At 44.0% G+C, this 17,158-nt stretch overlaps 1 protein-coding gene across 1 annotated transcript in view; it reads left to right on the top strand.

The window, feature by feature from the left end:
• The window catches only part of EGFR (epidermal growth factor receptor), a 171,792-nt gene that overhangs the window by 116,762 nt on the left and 37,872 nt on the right, over positions 1 to 17,158 (top strand). Inside the window, exons 2-13 of the mRNA XM_086743059.1 lie at positions 2,512 to 2,663; positions 3,796 to 3,982; positions 4,678 to 4,812; positions 6,562 to 6,630; positions 9,484 to 9,602; positions 10,990 to 11,131; positions 12,006 to 12,122; positions 12,673 to 12,799; positions 12,896 to 12,969; positions 14,137 to 14,227; positions 14,967 to 15,166; positions 16,954 to 17,086. Coding sequence (XP_086599185.1) covers positions 2,512 to 2,663; positions 3,796 to 3,982; positions 4,678 to 4,812; positions 6,562 to 6,630; positions 9,484 to 9,602; positions 10,990 to 11,131; positions 12,006 to 12,122; positions 12,673 to 12,799; positions 12,896 to 12,969; positions 14,137 to 14,227; positions 14,967 to 15,166; positions 16,954 to 17,086 — 1,546 coding nt within the window. The remainder of the gene's footprint in view (positions 1 to 2,511; positions 2,664 to 3,795; positions 3,983 to 4,677; positions 4,813 to 6,561; positions 6,631 to 9,483; positions 9,603 to 10,989; positions 11,132 to 12,005; positions 12,123 to 12,672; positions 12,800 to 12,895; positions 12,970 to 14,136; positions 14,228 to 14,966; positions 15,167 to 16,953; positions 17,087 to 17,158) is intronic.

Genomic DNA, 17,158 nt, shown 5'->3' with positions numbered 1-17,158 from the left:
CGCTTGCTGCATCAAACTTGGCCTAATAAGCAGAGAAAAAGTCTGTGTTTTTCAAGACAGCTGAGCTGAGTTCAGGGTTCCAATTCTTGTCTGATCCCAAGGGAAGCAAATTCAAATGTGTGCAGTTTCTCCTAGGGCTTATTTCAGTGAGCTGGACTGTTTTGTTGTACAATCTGATTGGTGCCAAGCTGTGTAGGGTCAATGGTGGGCATGGATGGCCAGGAGGATGCTGCCAGAGAAGGCTCCTCCTTCCACCCTTCCTTCAGTTCAGACGTAGCACTGCAACTTTTGCTTAGGTCCTGTCTTCAGTACCAGGGCAGATCTTTGCTATTAACACCAGAGGTGCAGCAAGAGCATCAAGCCATTTGTGGACACTAAAGACCATAACAGGCTGACTTACATATCTTCCTTTCTTCGAGCAGTCTAAACTGTACTTGCTCCTGCACTGTACTTGAGTGTACACTGTTTTAGAGGTCAGATCTGAGTTGCCTAAACTGAACATCCGAGCTAAGGATTTGAACCATCTGAGAGTCTTTTATTACTGGCTTTTTCCTTAGTTGGAGGATAACATTACTTAAAATCCAAGATGACCTGTGGGAGGATTCTTTGACTTTTTCAGTCAGTTCAAAGCCTCTTCACCCCTGTCCCCAACAACAACAAATTTTCTAGGGTAGACCACAATATGACAATATTTATAACTTATCTGCCTTCAAAATGTGACCACTCCACAGAATAAGACCTGGCGGATAGTTTGTGATCCTCATACTTGAGGCAGAAGGCAACAAATGCAGATTTTAAGCATGAACACATTGGAACAGTTACATTTGAAACTGGAACAGAAAATCCTCCTTAGAAATTTCTTGTCTATTACAGAAATTCAAGACAAATGTAAAAGGGGTCATTTTCCACACTTGAGGCTCAGGTAGTTACAAGCAGCTTAGTGTAATCAGAGCCCCTGTTAAGATGTCTCCATTTAGTGGCAGTTGCCACTTTAATCCCAAACACCATAATGTTTAACTAGATGTATAATAAGAAATAACTGAGGAATGTGGCTGAATAGCCTTGCTTTAAACATGGATGAAGAGTATTAATGTTATCACTGTAGGTCCTTAATGGTGATGACGGTACTGAGAAGTAACACATGTTCAGTGAATGGTTTTGACAATTGATAAGTGTGTTTTTATCACTGCTTATTAAGTTATTTTTCTTACTAATAAAACATCAATTGTTTGGTAAAGCTTCAACAGATGTTGTCTTATGTTACTAGCTCTGAAACTTATCTCCAACTTTGTCAAGAGTCTTTGTTATTTGCTTTACAGCACCCCACACAATGGTGTTCCGTTTTCTGCTTGGTGCTTCTAGGAATTATGGCTCTACAAAAGTATTGTGTCGTTTATTATTTTCTCCATGTTAAAAGAACACAATTCATTCAGTGTGTTATGGAAAGCCATTACGTCAGACTGGGCTTGCATTACAGCGACAATGAGATAACAGCCTCCTTTTGCTCCACACTGAAGAGCAAAGCTGGGCTGAAGCTTTCCACCTGGAAGATGTTGTGAAATTTTTTTAGTGCACTGCCTTCTGTATTGTTCTCCTTTCCTCTGTATTAGCATAATTCAGAGACGTATTAATTTTAACTGTGTAGGGATAGCCTGGAGAATGACTGGATGAATACAGTTTCTGGGGTCCTGTGTTTTTTTTTTTTAAAGCAATTTGCGTTTTGCTCTTTCATTGCCACCAAATATGGTGGTGATAACTTCTATCAGTTCCTCTAGGTTTGGTGAAGCAGAGTAATAGAATTTCAGGTGAGAACTAATTTTTCCATCATGCCATTATAAATGTTTATAACCTCAGTGGTGCTCTGTGTGGCACTGCTTCCTTCCCCATCAGCAGAACAGGCTTAGGTGGATTTGTGTGCCAAAGCTGAATATGCCAGGAAATCTGAATCTGTCATACTCTGAGTATGTCAGAGTGGCAAGAGACGTGTGAGCCCTGGAGGTTCAGTTTGCTCTTAAAACCCAACTTGTAGCTTGAGGAGTCTTGCAGGAAACCCCGGCTTCCTCCCACTGAGCTTATAAGAAAACCCAGCGCCCCCAAAAGTATTGTAAATGGGTCCTCAGGGAAATCACCTTTGGTGATACCTGGCAGCACACCACTTTCAATAGTATTTGATGGTGCTGTATTCCCTCTCCTCAAGAACTGAGTTATGTTTGTGATACAGAAAACTTAGTGCTACTTATGTACAAAAGCCTCATCTTGGTGTTTTTTACATAACAGAAAGTGATGGAGGGTTATTCCAGCTCTTAGTTCTGGTGCATCTCTGTGCCCGGGAAACATCACATGCTCCCTACAGTATTGCCCTTAGGGTCATGCAAGATAATGTTCTTGTTTCTTACGAATCTGTGCTGATGCTTCACTTACTGTGTTGCTTGTAAAGATAGGTGGGCCACAAGTCTTCACCCTGCACTTATTCTTGCTTTCCTTCATGGAGCTTTCTTCTTTCCTCCACAGTTTGTCAAGGGACAAATAACAAGTTGACCCAACTGGGACATGTGGAAGACCATTTCACCAGCCTGCAGAGGATGTACAACAATTGCGAGGTGGTACTTAGCAACCTGGAGATTACATACGTGGAGCACAATCGTGATCTCTCTTTCCTGAAGGTTAGTGTTCTTGGCCAATGTGGCCTTCCCTGACAAAGGAATCCTACTGCATTTTTTAAGGGCAAAGGATGAACTACCTATAAAATTCTGTGGTGATCCAAGCACGTAGCTAGCTAATGTCAGCGAAATTGCAGATCAGTCTCAGCACACCTGTAGGCTGCAGCCAAGAGCTCTTGCACAGAGATCTTTATAATGTTGTATTATATATATGTAAATATATATTGTAGCTTTGAATAAGCAGGTCAGTCCTCTGAGTTGAGAAGAGTAGTCTCTTTGTATGAGCTTTTCTCTCAGGGAACAAAGAAAAGGAAAAAAACATTTCATTATAGTAGCAAGCAAGAACATCAGAACAGACATGGTTCAGATGTATGGGTTACCAATATGATGGTATTGCCATTTTTCTTTCCCAAGCACAACTTGACCATGGAGTACAGCGTTCCTAGGAATATAACAGGTCCCTTGAAAACTCACTGGTCATCTTTACAGAATAGGAAAATATCCTAAGTGGTAACCTGCGTGTTTTTCATTTATGGTGATTTTTGTAGGAGAGAGAAATGCACACATTTCACTGTACAAGGCAGGAATTAACCTATGACCAGAGACAGCGCCTCACTTGTCTTTTTGTCCTGTAACTGTTATTTAAGAGGGAGAAGATTACCTGATCTTCCGCTCTGTGGAGCATTTGAGGATCCACAAGGGACAGGGCACAGAAGAGAGTGTAAAAGCCTCAGTCACGTGATGCCTCTGTGCTGCCAATTGTTGGAGGCTGGGCAGGTATTCAGGGGAAGCATTACACTTGGTTGCCATATTGTACATGCTTGCCCTGTTCTCCTGTATCCCCTAGGCAGCCCCACTTGCTTGCCCCACTTGCTTGGAGTCAGAACAGGAGTAAGCTGGACCTTTAGCATGACCCCCTGGTAGCTGCTCTAAGGGTCAGTGTATACCTGCTTAGACAGCAAAGTTTTCCACATAGGCCTTTTTTGTTCTTGAATTTATTTATTTTTAAATGAGATTAAGTGGTTTATCATTCCTTAAAATTGGAAGATGGTGGATTGGAGGGGTGGGAGGAGGAAAGCGACTCCATCAAGAAGAGTGCTATAGGTTAAGCACCTTGTTTCTTCTGTTCTCTCAGACGATACAGGAGGTTGCAGGCTACGTGCTCATCGCGCTTAACATGGTGGATGTCATTCCTCTAGAAAACCTCCAGATCATCCGAGGCAATGTGCTGTATGACAGCTCTTATGCCCTGGCAGTTTTATCTAACTACCACATGAATAAAACCCAGGGACTCCGAGAGCTGCCAATGAAACGGCTATCAGGTGAGACGAGGGCAAGAGGGGGAGGCATCTGTAAAGCAGACTTGAACTGTTAGGTTGTTGGTATCAAGATCTGACTGAAGATCTCCTGTCAAAGTCATATGTCATCAAATGCTGCTTTAAAAACAAGGATCTGAATGTAATTTCCCAGGTTCCTAATTGCTTTACTGCTAGCCAGACTTCTTCAAAAGATGAAAAAAGTTCATAATTTCCCATTGCAGAAAGATCCAGAAAATCCAAAGCATCAACAGGGTGGTAAGATTTATTTGTGTCCCCCAAAAAGTCAAAGAAGTATCCACTCGTTACTTTGCATTATTTGATTCTAGCGCATACAAATCAGTATTTTTGTTTAAATTGCCGTGGGAGCTGGTGGTATGTGAGTTAGGGTCTTACACAGACTCTGTCTGTGCACCCCAGCAGTGCCATCCCTGCTGAGTGCAGTGGCCTCTGGAGGTGGCACCAGGCAGAAAGCCACATGTAGTGGCATCCAACAGCAGCCAACCCTCTAGAACCTGTCAGTCTAGGCCTGGTGTTAGTTGCACTGTCAGGATTGCTGGTGCCGTGCAGGTTATCCTTTTTCGGTCAGCATAGTGTGACTGAGGTGAAAAAAATATGTGTTTTATTTCCCTTTCTTTAAATGAGAGACAGAAGACTTAGGCAGTTTGCTTCACTTACCAATTTTTTTCCTTCTGTGACAGAAATTCTCAATGGAGGTGTCAAAATCAGCAACAACCCCAAGCTGTGCAACATGGACACTGTTCTCTGGAATGACATCATTGACACAAGCAAGAAGCCTCTCACGGTGCTCGAATTTGCAAGCAACCTGTCTTCTTGTGAGTATTAACTTACCAAAAATGCAATATAATCCCCTTTTTCAGAGAGAATAACGAACATCCCATCTTTTGTACAGTGGATTTCAGGTCCACCAATTGCTGCATGCAGGGCCACCAAGCCATCTTACAAGGGAAGTCCTTTCATTTCTTCACCACTGGCCTAAGATGTAATTTGTCATGCTGGTTAGGTCCTCAACTCATAGCTGAGCGAAATTCTTGGGAAGGCTTCTCTGGGTTTCAGATAGTACCCTACATATGTGTTCTTCAAAGACAGCTGAGAAGAATGTGGACTCATTTGCTTTCCAGCAGCCTTCTGTTTACAATACAAGGCTCTGGTCTGGAAAACCCTTATGGGTACCTTCATTGAGTTACTATGGGACTTGAAGCCTTTTTAGCGCTAAGGCCCAAGCTGAGCACCATAACACTCTGGTGTTTTGGGCTGCACGGATTATCCTTGCAAAACTAATGATAAACAGGCAGATGAATCTGATGCTTTAGATCAGCAGGGAGATGAGCACATATTTAAAAGTTTGTGTGGGATATGCTTAGAGTGGGCTCAAGCTAATCCTTTGGCCTTATGAGTCCCTTGTAAAATCCCCAGTCATTTCACGGAAAGGAGAGTTTATTTTCATTTCTAAGCATGTCATTTCTGGCACTATAAATTGGCGGAAAAACATATTTTCATTATCTTCTTCCAGTTGCGTAATTGCCTGAGGGCTAATAGCCAACTTCTGTGTTGACATATTTTTCTGCAGAGCCATAGCATAATCAAGGAGTTGCAAACTATACAAGTCAGCACAGCAGTTTGGCTCTAAACACCACAGAAATGTTAACCTTTAACTTAAAAAAAAAAAAAAAGTTCTTTGGTCCAGCACCAAATCAATCAACTTTTGGACAAGTATTGGCATTTGTTCAGCTATTTGATGGGCGGTGGAGGGGAGGGAGAATCATGTGTTGTTAGCAGGAAGAATCACTCTAGTAGGAAATGCCTCTTAAATGTAGTGAATTCCAGATTAATCTGCTTAGACAGCCATTTACCGTTTTAATAATGATCCCATAATCTAAAATAAGTTGTTTCTCTGGGACTTTGCTTGTCATTAAGAGGAAGAAAAAGAAAAAGGGAGAGATGGGAAAGAGCCCAGCAGTGAATCTTCAGGCAGAGTGTCCATTCATCCTGCTGCCTCTCCATCGATTGTCCATCCGCTGCATAGTCCTATGCCAAGGAATATTTTTGGCAGGGGGCAGGAGGAGGGTGTGAAGCAGACAAGTCGAATTACTTTGTGGTCAGAGTAGCTGGTAGTTGCCTGTGATTCCAGTTGGGTTTGTTTTCTTTTTAGAACCGCGTTGTTCAGAAACGTTCATTTACATGTGGCCTGTAGCAAGCAGCTGGCACATGCCAGGCTGCAAGCCAGCAGTGACTTGCCGTTGCAGGCAAACTCCAGCAGAAGGGCCAGCCGAGCCGTAGCTGAGATTCCTGTTCCTGGGAAAAATATGCCTCTTTCGTAAGCTAGACTGGCTGGGTGTTGCGCTCACTTGCTCAAAGGTGTGGAGAACTGCACGTAGGAAACCAGGGATAAACAAAGGATAAGGATTTAACGTCCAGCTCTCAAAATATTTGAGCACTGTTACATAGGTGCTTCCTCCCCTAATTTATTGAGAAGGAATGCTTGAGTCTTTGTTTTCTGTGACTCACATGATGTTGTTGTTGGTCATGTTTGTAGAATATAATACTCTGCTCTCATGTTTTAGGTCCCAAATGCCATCCGAACTGCACAGAAGACCACTGCTGGGGCCCTGGCGAACAGAACTGCCAGACATGTAAGGCTGCAGATTAATATAAAATATCTTTTGTGTTCTCACATACTAAATTTCTATCTACTGAAAAACTAACCCATCAAGCGGGAATTAGTGACACGAGTTTCACACTTGTCCTTCTCTGCATCCTGCTGCGCTGGGGTTCCTTGAAGCACTCCACAGAGGGACATGGCCTGCTTCCCACTCTGCAGAAGCACGGTAGCCATGCCGTCAGACCTTGAGGTGGTTTGACTTGGGTCTGGGTTTCCCTGCAGATGTGCTGTTCCTCCAGGGGGAAAAGACTGCAGCTGTCTCCCATGGTTGAAAGCTTTTGTCTGTCGCCCACAACTTTCTCCTATCTGCACTTGAGAACATTTATTCTTTAAATTATTTTACCATATAAGAGAGAACGTAGTAGCTGTGTGGTGACTTGTTTGCCTTCCTGCTGTTTCCTGCAGAGCCATTCCGCAGGCTAGTTAATAATACCTTGGATTAATTTCTACTATTAGAAGCTACAACGTAACCTGATTTTTGCTCGCCTCTTTTTGGAAACCCAGGAGGTTTTGTTTGTAAACACAAAAGATGTCACCTTCATGTGGGTAATCACCCTACATACTGTACTCGGAGGACCTTTGGAAGGCTCTCAGAAAATGTGTAGCCATTTCTAAAATTTGTAAATGGAGCTATTTTGTGTTGTGAGGTTGTTCAGTTTGGCTGCCTGTGCTTTACTGTAAAATTTTGCAGGTAGGATGATTGCCTCTTAGTAAGAGAGCAACAGAAACATCCATTTTAGAGGTGCTTGAGATTTTACAAGGCTTTATTTTTCCTAAAGTAAAGGTTGAGGAGGAAGACCATCACAATTTGTTTCACTACTCCATTATTTCCTTTTTCTGTAATAAGAGGGGAGATGCACTGTTTCTGATTCTTTGTTTTGTCTAAAGTTTGGTGGAAAGACTGCTGATCTAGGTATAACGCAAATGGAAGTAACATCCTGTCTTCAGTTTTCCCTTGCAAATAATCACCTAAATCTAAGTTTTTTGCTTGCAAATATTGGGCCAAATCTGTACAGGTTCTAGAGCTTCAGGAAAAATGAATGTATAGCTTTTCTCTATTCATTTAGTGTCAGTTTTAGTTTTTTTCAGTCAGCTCTGCAGTTTGGCTCTTGAGGTGGACAGTGACTGCGCACACAAAGCACTTCCCAGCTCAGTCCCTGCAGTTGAGGCTGCACAGCTGTCCCAGGGGCTTGTGAAACCTCAAATCTCAGCCCTGCAAGCTTCCAGCATTTACAAACTCTTGTTGGCTTCAGGAGGATGACTGAGAGTCCATAAAATGAAACCATTTGCAGGCTCTGGCTCTCCTCTCCAGGCATTTGAGAATCTGGCCAACTGAAAGTGTATCTCACACTTCCATATGTGGGCAAGTTTGGAGTGATACTTATCTTTCTCCTTCAACGAATGTGGGATATTCTGTATGAAATGTAAATATTTGCTGTGATATATGTTTCCAGCAGGAAGCTATAGTCAATAGCTATCAAAGTGACGAGCTGTTTTACTCCCCTGCTGATACTTATGAAAAAAAGGATATCAAAATGCTGTTTGCGTAGAACAATATGTCTTTTATTCCCCTGTTTCTAGTTGAACAGAGGGTCTATCAGAGAAGCTAACGCATATTGTGGAAATAATTGGTTTCCTTGAAAATACAATATCTTGCTTACAAGCCTACCACAAAAATGAAATAATACAATTTGGATAGAAAAGCGTGTCATGGAAAAAGGCAGGAAATATGATTTTTTAAAAATCACTGTTATATACCCTGTAGCGGGCTACATTTTCCAATAATTTTCTGTTAATTAAAAACCATCTGTTTTGGACTTACAGGAATTTCTGATGATATTGTAAATCATTTGTGCCAACTGCAAAGTTGATAACAGTTACTATAGTGTGCAGCCAAAATGCTCAGGGTGCTGTACTGCAGCAGATTGACCCTCAGGTTTCTCTGACATCCCATGGCCAGAATCTGTGGATCAGTAATACCATTTTGGGTTTCTGGTACAAACACATGCTAGCCATTAATTTCCAGGGTTTTTTTAATTGTTCAGATTATCATTTTCTTTGCTTTGATACTCAAATTGAGACAATTTCCTGATTCTCAACAAAATGTTGCAGGCAGTTTTTGCTTCCCTGCAAAAAGCTGGGCCAGTTCTTCCTCCGGGTTGCTGCACTGGTGCAAACCCTGTGGGAGTTGAGTAATGAAGATAAAATTTGGCCAAGAAATTGAAGCCTAAAGAAAAATAATACAATATGCATATGAAATCGGTTTGCTGAGTGGGTCACCCTTCTCTCTGCAAATTTCAGAAGTATTTTTAGTGCGTTGAAGGGATCCATACACCACACCAACAATGTGGAGTTTCCTGTTATAGTACAGAGTCCTGGCAGTTCTCTTGTTGTGTTGTTTTTCCCAAAGCTAGCACCAATAAGAGCAGATTTTCTCAACAAAATGGAGCCAGATCCTGCTGTAGTGCCCAGCTGTAGGATGCAGTGATTCCACTGAGTTTTTCTTGGTTCATTGATGTCACAGGGACCTGGATGCTCTTTCTAAGCAGGACATGGTTTGCTGGCTGGGACCAGAGTGCTTAGCACCTCACAAGAGCCAGGATAATTATGGGCTGAACACAACCCCTTCTAATTACCACCCACACCAGCTCTCACTTCTCCTGAGCTTTGGGTTTATGTGAGGACAGAATATGCATCCCATGGGGAAAATCTAGCACAGATCCTGCACCAGAACTTTTATCCATATTTCTTGATCTCAGTGCAGCAAGTACAGTTTAAACAGTATTCATTCCTGATGTTTTTCCTTTTTCCTTGTGTCTTCTAGTAACGAAAGTCATCTGTGCCCAGCAGTGCTCTGGCCGGTGCAGGGGAAAGGTGCCCAGCGACTGCTGCCACAACCAGTGTGCTGCGGGGTGCACAGGACCTCGGGAGAGCGACTGCCTGGTAACGATGCTACACCACGACCATAATTGCTCAAATTCCTGGCACAGCGAGGCAGGCTTTCAGCAGCATGTCCTCTAGCCTTCTTCCATCTGAGAAGGCTTCTGAGAGATGCTGACCTGGAGGGTGCTGCACAGGTGGTTGGTGGGAGGGAAGGACATGAACTGCACAGCACGCTTAGCTGGTCTTTATTGACTCCACAGGTGGATCTTCCTAGCACATGCCAAACCAGGTTTAGTGCCTTCAAGAGCCCAGTGAGCTCAAAGTTGTTGCAGAGCAGCTGTTTGCTCTAGGGCGACTTCCCCACATAGGCAGGTCCCCAGGTCCTCGGCTGCCACCACAGTGCAGTGGTTTTTCATGCCAGCACAGCTTTGCTTTGTGCTCCTTAGCACTAGTCAGTAGTAACCTCAGTTTACTAAAGCAAGAACTTGTAAGAGGAATAAGATATGCTGGATCTTCACTTTTTTTTTTTTTTTGCATTTCATTGAACTTCAGACATGAAATCAAGGTTTCCCTTTCTTGTTTTCACTTGCCACAAAAACATTGTGTTTTTGTCCACTGACCCTGGGGCGGTGGACAAAGTGGACAAGAGTTTCAGAGTGTTGGGGCATGCTATGGTTTTAACTCTTCCCCATGTTTGCACTGCACTTCATTCTGAATTAAGTAACACCTGAGTAATTACCACAGAAACCATCTGGTCTGGATTTTGTTGTTGTTATCTGTATTCCTGGTCCCCTTATAAATTGTGTGCCTATGATGCCCTTACTGGCTCACAGAGAAGACAGTTACTCTCTCTCTTCTGGAAAGCCAGGGAAGAAAAAGGGGGGAAAGAGAGTGATTATTAAGTTAATGCAGAATTAGCTTGAAAGAACCAACTTGTTCTTCATAAATGCCTGCTAAATTGTTCATTACCTGCAGCCAAATATAATAGCTTCAGTTTAATATTTAAGCAGAAAAAGTCAGTAATTGGCAGGAAAGGACTTGATTTGATTTAGGTTATTAAAAAGCAGCCAAGAAAAGTACGGTTTGTCTTGATCTGGTTACTGCTTGTAGGGAAAATTCTTCTGTCTGAGGCATGCAGATTCGCTCCTGTTCCCACGTGAATCCCAGCAGCTCTCCACCAGACTGCCAAGGTTTCTTGTTTGGAACACAAAAATCTCATGTTCTCTCTCTTTTTTTTTTTCTCTCAAATATTAAATTCAATTGCCCAACCTGAAGCAACCTTTCACCGTTAAAGCATGTGGGACCATCCCTGTAGCTGCTTGGTGTTTCCATTAGAGCTAAGCAGGAAACAAATGAGACCATCAGAGTGTTTTTAGAGAGCTAATGTAAAACCACTGTTGCTTTTTAAGGAGAAGGTAGTTTAATGGGTGCTATTGTTCAATACCAGGCATGCCGCAAGTTTCGGGATGATGCTACATGCAAAGATACCTGTCCCCCATTGGTGCTGTATAACCCTACCACTTACCAGATGGATGTCAACCCTGATGGAAAATACAGCTTTGGAGCCACTTGTGTGAGGGAATGTCCACGTAAGTTCATTTCAGGTTGCAGCTGCAGAGGAGGTGGGGGGTTGGAGAGAGATGAGAAAGGGAATGTGTAATCCCTTCCTGTTTAAGGCCAAGTGAAAGAGCCCTTTTTTGTTCTTCTCAGCTTCTGTGGGAACTAAGAACAGGTAACAAAAATGAGAGAATAGCTGGTAAAGAAGACAGCCTCTTCAAACTGTCTGCATCCATCACCTTCCCTGATTTTTAACCATGAAATTTTTACTTCTGAACAATTTTCTTGAGGAGGAGAAAAATATCTTATAAGAATCATCAAAACAACGGCCATGAGTTGAATCCTGTGGATTACCAAAGCAGTATCAACTCTTAACTGGTTCTTAATTAGGACTCATAGAGAGTCATTGGTTTAAACACTCCCTCTCAAGGCCTGTGATCATTGCTTCCTCTACAGATGCTTGCTTTTTCTTCCACACTGCTCTATGTCTGTGTTTTTTTAACCCATCAAGACTTAAATGTAAGAGAAGGTTTAGCATGCAGAACTGGTATCCCTTTCTGAGGTTGACCTCAGGGCCTGCCTGGCCCTTAGTTTGAAAGGGTGAGTGCAGGTGGAGGGATCAGAAGTGCCGTGTATTGATCCCAATTATCACACTGCTGCACAGTCTGACCTTGGCAATGTTGACCTCCTTCTGTCAACCATTCCTGTCTCTGTAAAGTGGCAATGGCACTGTATGTCCATCTACCTTCAAAGGATGTTTGTGAGAATTCATAATTAATACCTGTACTTTGCTAAGTATGCCAAAAGTTCAAATGCCCTTTTTCTTCCTGATATTGAAGGGCCTGTGCAGCCCCTAAGACATCCCTCTTATATTTCAATGACTTTTCTATCCTTGTTTTTTTCCAGATAACTATGTGGTGACAGACCATGGCTCCTGCGTTCGCTCATGCAATACCGATACCTATGAAGTGGAAGAAAATGGTGTTCGGAAGTGTAAAAAGTGTGATGGGCTATGCAGCAAAGGTATAAAAAGCATGGAATAAACTAGTAAGCCTTTGAGATGATAGGTAACTTCTTAGAAAAAAATACATGGAGTTCTGACCTTAATTAGGTGGAAATTCAATATAAATATCCAGTGATAGTTTGGTGATCTGACAAGTGGCTTGATCAGGAAACGTGGCTGTGGAGCACGCTCTCCAACTGGGATACACCACAAGTACAGTGCGTTGTGTGCCTGTGTGTCTTGCACATCAGCTGCCTCCTTTGCTTGTCCTTCCCAGTATCTCATGAAGGGGAATAAAATGAAAATGGGACAGAGAGAAGGGCACGTGCCAGAGCCTGTGTGCAGAGATGCTTGGACCAGAGTTGCACAGCCAGGCAAACAGGAAGTTGTTATCTTGTGGTGCTTTCTGAAAAGCAAAAGTAGGCAAAAGATACATGAAACTCATCTCACTGTGTTAGATTTGACTATATGGGAGTGCTTTCTGGACTAATGGCATATCCATGTTTATTCCCTCTATGCGATTGGTCTTCACTCTTCTCCCCCCTGACTTTTGTATCTCTCTTTTAACAGTGTGCAATGGCATTGGAATAGGTGAACTTAAAGGGATCCTCTCCATAAATGCCACAAACATCGACTCCTTCAAAAACTGTACCAAGATCAATGGGGACGTCAGCATTCTACCAGTTGCATTTCTAGGGTGAGTTGCCTGCTGATTGTTTAGCACTGGAGAAGGGTTAGGGAGAAATGCGGTCTGAGCCATTCTTTTCCCAATTCATCACTCTGTTTGTTTCAGTGATGCCTTCACGAAGACCCTACCCTTGGACCCCAAGAAGTTGGATGTCTTCAAAACAGTCAAAGAAATATCAGGTTAGTAATGGGTTTTAACCTGAGGTGTTCTCTGAACAGTATTGCCAAAAATACAAAGGGAGAAGAGGGAATTTTTTTCAGCGCGTGAAAACAAATGCAAGCAAATTGTTTCTGTTTGTGAGCTACCAGGGGTCACTCTCCACAAAGGTGGTCAGCAGCGCCTTGCCAGCGTTACGCCCACATAACCCATACTGGTCTCCCATCCAAGGTGTGTGGTTTGGCCAGACCATCCCTTCTGCTGAACTGTCAGCCCGAGCAAAAAGTAAAAGCAGAGGAGATCCTCAGCCACCCAAGAAGTATGTGGTGATGCAGAGGCGTGCCACTCTGGCTAAAAAAAGCCAAGTGTGTTTCTATTTGTGGAAAACCTTTCAGCAACTCCTTAGGGAAGCATGCTCAGTGGCTTGCGTCATCCCCACGTAGACACCCTCTCTAGCCTGAAGAGCTCTTCCTTGGGGTGAATGTGTCTTCACGAGCACAAAGTGGCCAGCGGAGCGCTCAGCCGCCGTCTTGCACAAAGTATCAATTAAAAGTAATTTTGTTCATCCCATTATAAAATGAGTGTAACATCAGAGCTGGATCTACACACGTGACTCCATTTGCCGTTTTCTTTCTCTCTTTTACCTGTCTGATTCCCTTCAGGGTAGCAATGACTAACCGCAGAGCCTGCAATTTCCCAAATTCTCCCCATCCTCTCGAGCACCTCGGCTGAGCAGGGAAATCTGCTTGCCTTAGCAAATCCACTCTGAGCAGCTATCTGTTCTGCTCTGCTGCTACTTTCTCCTCAGTTTTCCTGTTCCCCAAGGGCAGCTCATGAATGGGACAGAGCTCCCACAGCACCAGAGCCCACAGCCTCTCAGCCAGGGAGACAGAGACATCATCACTGGTGGCTCAGTGTGGCAGGATGTGCAGCTCACCAACACACCCATCTTTTATGCTCCTAAGCCCTTGTGGTGGGCTGAGAAGTAAACTGTTTATAAAACAGGGTTTAAAAATATCTCCCTGCTCCCTAAAATGTCATGTTTCACTTTGAGAGTCTCAGCTAAGCACAGGGAAAGCACAAGCACCTTCTCCCAGCACAGGAGGAGCTCAAGGAGGAGGTTCAGCTGCTAATACTGACCACGATTTTATTATTGTTATTATTTTTTAATCTTCTTTTCTTAATTTCAGGATTTTTGTTGATTCAGGCCTGGCCCGATAATGCTACTGATCTCTATGCTTTTGAAAATCTGGAGATTATACGAGGCAGAACCAAGCAACAGTAAGTAAATCATGTGCCAGAGCGATTGTAAAAGAAGCTCTGTTTAGAGCTGCGCTTGTCTGAGCACACCAAGGTAACAAGCAGTGTGAGACTCAGGTATCCCAAAACTGATGCAAAATGAGAAAAATCCTGCGAGGAGTAGACAATGTGCCCTGGGGGGGATGAGACCCTCAGCTCTGTGCTGCTTGTGGAGGACTACCCTGAGCCTGCTGTCAGGACCAGGGTCTCACCCGCCAGCCTGGAAGCACAAACAAGACAGAGAGCGCTCTTTGGAGTCTGGGGCAAGTTATGAAGTGATCAGAAACCCTTTGGAATTTGAGGTAGTTGGTCAGTCAGGAGTGGAGACCGTGGCTGCCAGGCGATGTGGACACTGGCAGTGCCTCCAACGCTGTCCTGGGCTTACCCTGAGAGGAAGGATGGTTTGGTGGATCAGCACAAAATAATAGCTGCCCTACCTACAGCCATTGTTGCCCATCACTTACTTGACAGAGTGCACATTTCCTGGCAGTTTTAGCTTAAAAAGCCCATGCAAAACCAATTATGAGTATTGCCATTGTTTTACAATAGGTATGTCATGTACTAGGCTTGAAGTTTGGAGGGCTTAGTAGTGTCTTGCTTGAACAAAATTCAGTTCACAGCAACACACATTTGAAAACCAAAAGAAAAACAAGCTGGATAAACCCCTGCTTACTAATTCTCTTTCCTCCATGTGTTTTCTTTTTGTCCATTTTCATTTTAGTGGCCAGTATTCCCTTGCCGTTGTTAACTTGAAAATACAGTCCTTAGGGCTGCGCTCCCTCAAGGAAATAAGTGATGGAGATGTTGCCATTATGAAGAACAAGAACCTCTGCTATGCTGACACCATGGACTGGCGCAGCCTGTTTGCAACTCAGAGCCAGAAAACAAAGATTGTACAGAACAGAAATAAAAATGAGTGTGGTAAGTCAGCCCTGCCTTGCTGCTCTCTGCGGAAGTTGATACTGAAATGCAAAAGTAATTCAAGCAATGCTTTTTTCTCTCTGTTCCCCTGGCTGCAAAATTCATCAGTGATACTGCTTCAATGAAGGTGGTGAGGGAAAAGTGGGATTTTTTTTCCCTCCGAAGATCAGTCTTCTTGTGCTGGCAATCCCAGGCACAAATACAGGCTGGGCAGAGAATGGATCGAGACCAGCCCTGAGAAGAGGGACTTGGGAGTGATGGTAGATGAGAAGTTCAACATGAGCAGGCAATGCGCCCGTGCAGCCCAGAAGGCCAACCGCATCCTGGGCTGCATCAAGAGGAGTGTGGCCAGCAGGTGGAGGGAGGTGATTCTCCCCCTCTACTCTGCCCTGGTGAGACCCCACCTAGAGTACTGTGTCCAGTTCTGGAGCCCCCAACATAAGAAGGACATGGACCAGTTGGAGAAGGTCCAGAGGAGGGCCACAAAGATGATCAGAGGGCTGGAGCACCTCTCCTATGAGGACAGGCTGAGAGAGTTGGGGCTGTTCAGCCAGGAGAAGAGGAGGCTCCAGGGAGACCTTACAGTGGCCTTCCAGTACCTCAAGGGGGCCTACAGAAAAGATGGGGAGAGACTGTTCAGTAGGGCCTGTTGTGACAGGACTAGGGGTAACCATTTTAAAATAGAGGGAGGTAGATTTAGATTAGATATTAGGAAAAAATTTTTTACACTGAGGGTTGTGGAACACTGGAACAGGTTTCCCAGAGAGGTGGTGGATGCCCCATCCCTGGAAACGTTCAAGGCCAGGTTGGATGAGGCTCTGAGCAACCTGATCTAGTTGGGGATGTCCCTGCTCTTTGCAGGAGGTTGGACTAGGTGACCTTTGAAGGTCCCTTCCAACCCTAACTATTCTATGATTCTAAGATGTGGACTTCATAGTGTCCAGCAGATGGGAAGGAGTGCTTCACCACTATTGGCGTAGCAAAGCCACATAGGTTGAAGGACACAGAAGCTAATGCCAGACACTGCACTTTTTTGACAAGGTCAAAGCTGTTGTTCAACTACTGCTGTTAACTGCAGTGGTCCCTGGGCCAAAATCTAATGATTTCTCTTTGTAAAATATATATTTGTTGTATTTTTAAAATTGATCATATAATCATAGAATGATGTGGGTTGGAAGGGACCTTAAAGATCATCTAGTCCAACCCTCCTGCCATGGGCAGGGACATCTTTCACTAGATCAGGTTGCTGAGAGCCCTGTCCAACCTGAACACCTCCAGGGATAGGGCATTCAGAGCTTCTCTGGGCAGCCTGTTCCATTGCCTCACGACCCGCTCTAACTATTTCTTCTTTATATCCAATCTCAGTCTACCTTTTTTCAGCTTAAAACTGTTGCCCCTTATCCTGTCACTGCAGGCCGTGGTAGAAAGCCATTATAAGCCCCCTTTAGGTACTGGAAGGCCACTATAAGGTCTCCTCAGGGCCCTCTCTTCTCCAGGCTGAACAACTCTCTCAACCTGGTTCTGGTTTAGCTCTATTATATGGCTGTTAAGCTGTCACAGAGGAGCTTTTTCTTATTTCGAAAGGCCAGAAGTCACTCTTAATTTCCAGCTTTGGGAATTAAGAGAAGCATGATTATTCCTCTTACACACTGCCAGGGACCATGCATGTCTGCTTTGGAACAGGTTGGAGAAACTGCCTGGTCAGGATGGAGTCACTGGCAGTGCTGTCTTTGCCCTCTCTCCTGCCTTGGCGTTAATGGCTTTTCTTGTCTCTCTTTCTCTCCCAGCTGCTGCCAGGCACGTTTGTGACCCCTTGTGCTCAGATGTGGGCTGCTGGGGCCCAGGACCCTTCCACTGCTTCTCCTGCAGGTTTTTCGATCGGCAGAAGGAGTGTGTGAAACAGTGCAACATCCTGCAAGGGTAAGGTATCTGAGGGCTGCTTGAGGTTTTGACGATGATTTAGGGGTTTTGGTTTTTAAAATGCGTTGTAGC

This window comes from Chlamydotis macqueenii, chromosome 2, assembly GCF_036417535.1.
Source record: "Chlamydotis macqueenii isolate bChlMac1 chromosome 2, bChlMac1.mat, whole genome shotgun sequence".
Classification (NCBI taxonomy): domain Eukaryota; kingdom Metazoa; phylum Chordata; class Aves; order Otidiformes; family Otididae; genus Chlamydotis; species Chlamydotis macqueenii.
This window is presented reverse-complemented; position numbering and strand designations above follow the sequence as displayed.